The sequence below is a fragment of the Saccopteryx leptura genome, chromosome 4 (assembly GCF_036850995.1).
Source record: "Saccopteryx leptura isolate mSacLep1 chromosome 4, mSacLep1_pri_phased_curated, whole genome shotgun sequence".
Lineage (NCBI taxonomy): Eukaryota > Metazoa > Chordata > Mammalia > Chiroptera > Emballonuridae > Saccopteryx > Saccopteryx leptura.
In genome coordinates, this window is record NC_089506.1 from 5,451,245 (window position 1) to 5,455,523 (window position 4,279).

Genomic DNA, 4,279 nt, shown 5'->3' on the forward strand with positions numbered 1-4,279 from the left:
ATCCTGATATGTGTTCATTTCTCTACCTATCTACCTATATATATCTATTTCATCATCTATATCTATATCTATAACTATATATATATCTATAGTATATGTATATGTATATCTATAACTGTATGTGTATACTTGTACCTATACCTATATTTATATGTATATCTATCTATATATATGTATAGCTATATCTATCTATATCATCTATAGTTATATCTATAGCTATATATCTATACCTATATCATCTATATCTATGTATATCTATCTATATGTATGTATAGCTATATCTATCTATATCATCTATAGTTAGATCTATATCTATATATCTATACCTATATCATCTATATCTAGGTATATCTATCTATATATATGTATAGCTATATCTATCTATATCATCTATAGTTATATCTATATCTATTGATATATATCTATACCTATATCATCTATATCTATGTATATCTATCTATATATATGTATAGCTATATCTATCTATATCATCTATAGTTATATCTATATCTATATATCTATACCTATAATCATCTATATCTAGGTATATCTATATCTATATCATCTATATATATCTATCTATATTATCTATATCTATATCTATAATCTATATTTATGTGTATTATCTACATATCATTGTCTATCACAACAGGATGCTTGGGGCTACTGCCTGCGAGCAAGCTAGAGGTTTGTTTATTTCTAGACTCTCGGAGTTGCCTTGTAAAAGAAACATCAGATGGCTTTGGGATAGTTCTCTTAACAAAACAAAACAAAACAAACAAAAAAACAAAATACCCCAGAAAATAATCCAGGACAGAGGGACCATCAAGGTTTAGCCACTCCTGTTCCCCGTCTAAGTGAAGCCCTTGACAAGTTGGTACAAGCCGGTCATTCATTTTTATTGACATGTCCCGGGGAGGAGGCCAGGGCGAGAAGAGGCAGCTGGGTCCTGCGGCGCACCCGGGAGCCTCATCTCTGGTCTCCAGTGTTGATCATTTGTCATCATCGTGGCTACACGGCTGGAGGGTCATGCAGCACTTCAGGGACTTCTGGCAGAGAGCAACGAGCTCTTCGTTTTTCTTGCAGGTCGGCACGCATCTCCCTTTAAGCTTGGAGCACCTCTCGTCAAAGAACGTGTTCCTGGCTGCAGGAGGGAAGGCGCTGCGGATTAATTCTTGTCTCCGGCCAGCAGGATGCCGGGCACAGTCAGCTGGGGACCCAGTGGGTGAGGACTCTGTTAGCTGACCTCCCGCCTCCTCCTGCCGGTCGGGGAGACGGCAGGGGAAGTGTTTCCCATCGGATTTTTCAGACCAGGAAGAACAGATTTGTCTCCCAGTGTTTCGGGGGCTCTGGGAAACAGAAGTTATTGTTCTTTTATTACCGTTTGTGTATGTGTGTGTGGGGGGGCGCTGATTATCAACTGTTCTTCTAAACATGTTCAGAGTCAGAAGCTTTCCCAGCACATTCTACCAGGTGAGAGGGGAACGCAGCCTGAGATGGGGGGACGGCCCGAGGCTGGGGTAAAAAAACATGTGTATATTATCAGCAGGAAGAAGTTTACGGAGGTGGACGGAAGTCAAGAGGCCGCTTGGAAAGAGTCAGTCTGATTTCTCCTCCACTTCCGTCAGCCGCGAACGTGGGAAGGGGAGACGTTGGGGCGGCTCTCGGAGCCGTCTCTTGTGCTGGTCTGCGTGGAGGACCAGTTCTGGCCCGAGGACTTGATCAGCAGCCGCCCGAAGAGCCACTGGGTTCACGTTAGAGACAGACAGCAGACCAGAAGCCCCGTCTTGGAGCTGCTGAATTGGGGTGTGTGTAATGGAAGAGCCAGAGGGACACGAGTTGCAATTAATGTCAACATACAGCGTGGACATAACAGCAAACCCGACGGGCCAGTGCCAGCCCGTGCACCAGCCGGACCTCTCGGGAGCAGGGAAGTTCGCAAGGACAGATACTGCAGTATCTGACAGCTCAGTGAACCATGCTCCCTCTGAAGGGCTCCGTACTCTTTCTTAACTTGTAAGAGGTTTGAATTGTACTGGGTTCAGTGCACAGTGACGGGCGGGGAGAAGACGGCCCCCGGAAAGAGGGAGCCTTTGTGTCCGCAAGGTTCCTAGCAGAGCGACACAGACAGACAGCCCTCCAGACACAGACAGACAGCCCTCCAGAGGTGACTGTGAACCCCGTGTGTGCAGGTGTGTGCGCCTCAGACACATTCCTCAGTGAGAGTCCATGTACTTCGATTAGATGACTGTCCACAGTGCAATCTTTATTGTGTTGACTACAAAGGCGCAAGCGAACTGAACATGATACCCGTGTCCTTGACTCGGAATCTATGTGCACAGGCTCATCGCAGATCCACTCACACGGAGGCGTGCCCGGTCGCCTCTGAGCCCTGCACGGAAGGACTCCCTCGCATCCGGGATGAATGCGGGCTCCTTTAGATTCAACCTTTGTTTCTCACGCACTCATAAACTAATTACTAAAGAAAAAGGGGCCCTGACCTCTTCTTCTTTAGTAACTGATTTATTTGTGCCATGAGATGAAAATGGTTGTATTTAGTCAGGGGCACTGACCTTAGTAATTAGTGTGTGTTTGTGCCATGAAAAAAAAAAAAAAGTTGAAAATCACTGCTTTAGAACTCCGCAAAGCCCTTTCTTCTGCTCTCTGGGAAGACTGACCTGGGGTGAGTCTCCTTTTGGACTTTCATTTGGAGGAGGTCCCCCGGGAGCAGGAAGAAGTGGCCAAAGTTCTGACTGGGAAAGATGGCGGCCCCCCACTGTGGCCAGACTCAGGTTGGGCTCCCCTCCTGGCTCACTCCTGCTTATCCGTAGGACTTTGTGTCACGGCTTAGCCCAGGGGTCCCCAAACTTTTTACACGGGGCCAGTTCACTGTCCCTCAGACCATTGGAGGGCCAGACTATAAAAAAAAAAACTATGAACAAATCCCTATGCACACTGCACATATCTTATTTTAAAGTAAAAAAACAAAACGGGAACAAATACAATATTTAAAATAAAGAACAAGTAAATTTAAATCAACAAACTGACCAGTATTTCAATGGGAACTATGGGCCTGCTTTTGGCTAATGAGATGGTCAATGTCCAGTTTCATATTTGTCACTGCTAGCCGTAACAAGTGATATGATGCACTTCCTGAGCCATGACACGTGCATCCTGCGTCACTGGAAGTAGTACTGTACGTGAGTGATGCCGGGCTTTGCAGTGCCACCACATACAGTACTCTCTCACTGACCACCAATGAAAGAGGTATGGCAGGGGTGAATAAATGGCCTCAGGGGGCTGCATGCGGCCCACGGGCCGTAGTTTGGGAACCCCTGGCTTAGGCTCTCTGAGCCTCACTATCTGTATCTGCAAAATAGATGTTCCACGGTCCTTCCATACCGAAGAGTTGCTCTGCATGTCACTCAGAGGTAGGGGACAGGCATCGGAGAACTAAATGCATTTCACTGGGGGAAGTCCTTGTCACCTACCCACCTGGACGGCACGTGACTGAGGCCCGGCTGGCCTGAACACCCTCTCTAAGCTTCTTTCCTGTCTGGCATCTCTTCCTCTGTCTTTCTTTCTTACCTGTCTTCCTATCTATCACAACTAGTGTTGAAAAGATTCCTAGATGGCTACTCTGGCTTTTAATTATTATTATTATTATTATTTGGGCAAATTTTTCTCTGGGTTTGTGAGCACAAGGCTAGGGATGAGAAGGCCTCTTTGCGGGCGTAGCTGTGTCTCTAAACCTGTGACGCCCCCTCCTCGCTAACAGAACACGCGGAGGGTTCACAGAAGAGGCAGGAGGGGAAAGCCGCCCCTCTAGCCAGCAGTGCCCTTCAGGGGGACCCCGGGCGCCTTTGGGCTCTGGAGTGGCCCTCGGTCAGGTCCTCCCTGAGGCAGACCCTCTCTCTCCCGGAGGCCCCCCCCCTCCGATGCCCTTCCTGCAAAGGGGCTCACTTTACCTGGGGCCAGAAGGAAGAGAACAGCAAAGAGAAAGAGAAACAGCCTCATGACTTGCAGGGTCTTGAGAGATCAGCTCAGCAGCCGTGAAAAAGGAAAACGAAGCCGATACCCGCGTTTATAGGATGGCCCAGGACGAATGCCGTCTTGATCCGTGAGGCGTGTCCGCAGCGTCTCGGCGCTGTGCAGCCTGGGAACCCACGCAGCTCGGTGGGTGTCAGTCTGCAGCTCACCAGGGCTGTGTTCTCTTTGTTTTGTTTTTGATTTTTGATTCTGGAATGTTCCCAAGAGAGAAAATGGGGCTGTAGGAAAG

The 4,279-nt window shown here is 47.3% G+C and overlaps 1 protein-coding gene across 1 annotated transcript; it reads right to left on the minus strand.

Annotated features, from left to right (window-relative positions):
- Nucleotides 1-948: 948 nt before the first annotated feature.
- LOC136404037 (beta-defensin 106A-like) lies at nucleotides 949-4,017 on the minus strand. Its single transcript, XM_066383521.1, has 2 exons — nucleotides 3,969-4,017; nucleotides 949-1,144 (listed from the first exon to the last, which is right to left on the minus strand). The coding sequence occupies exons 1-2, from the start codon at nucleotides 4,015-4,017 to the stop codon at nucleotides 993-995; spliced, it is 201 nt and encodes a 66-aa protein (XP_066239618.1). The 3' UTR covers nucleotides 949-992.
- Between the last annotated feature and the right edge of the window lie 262 nt (nucleotides 4,018-4,279).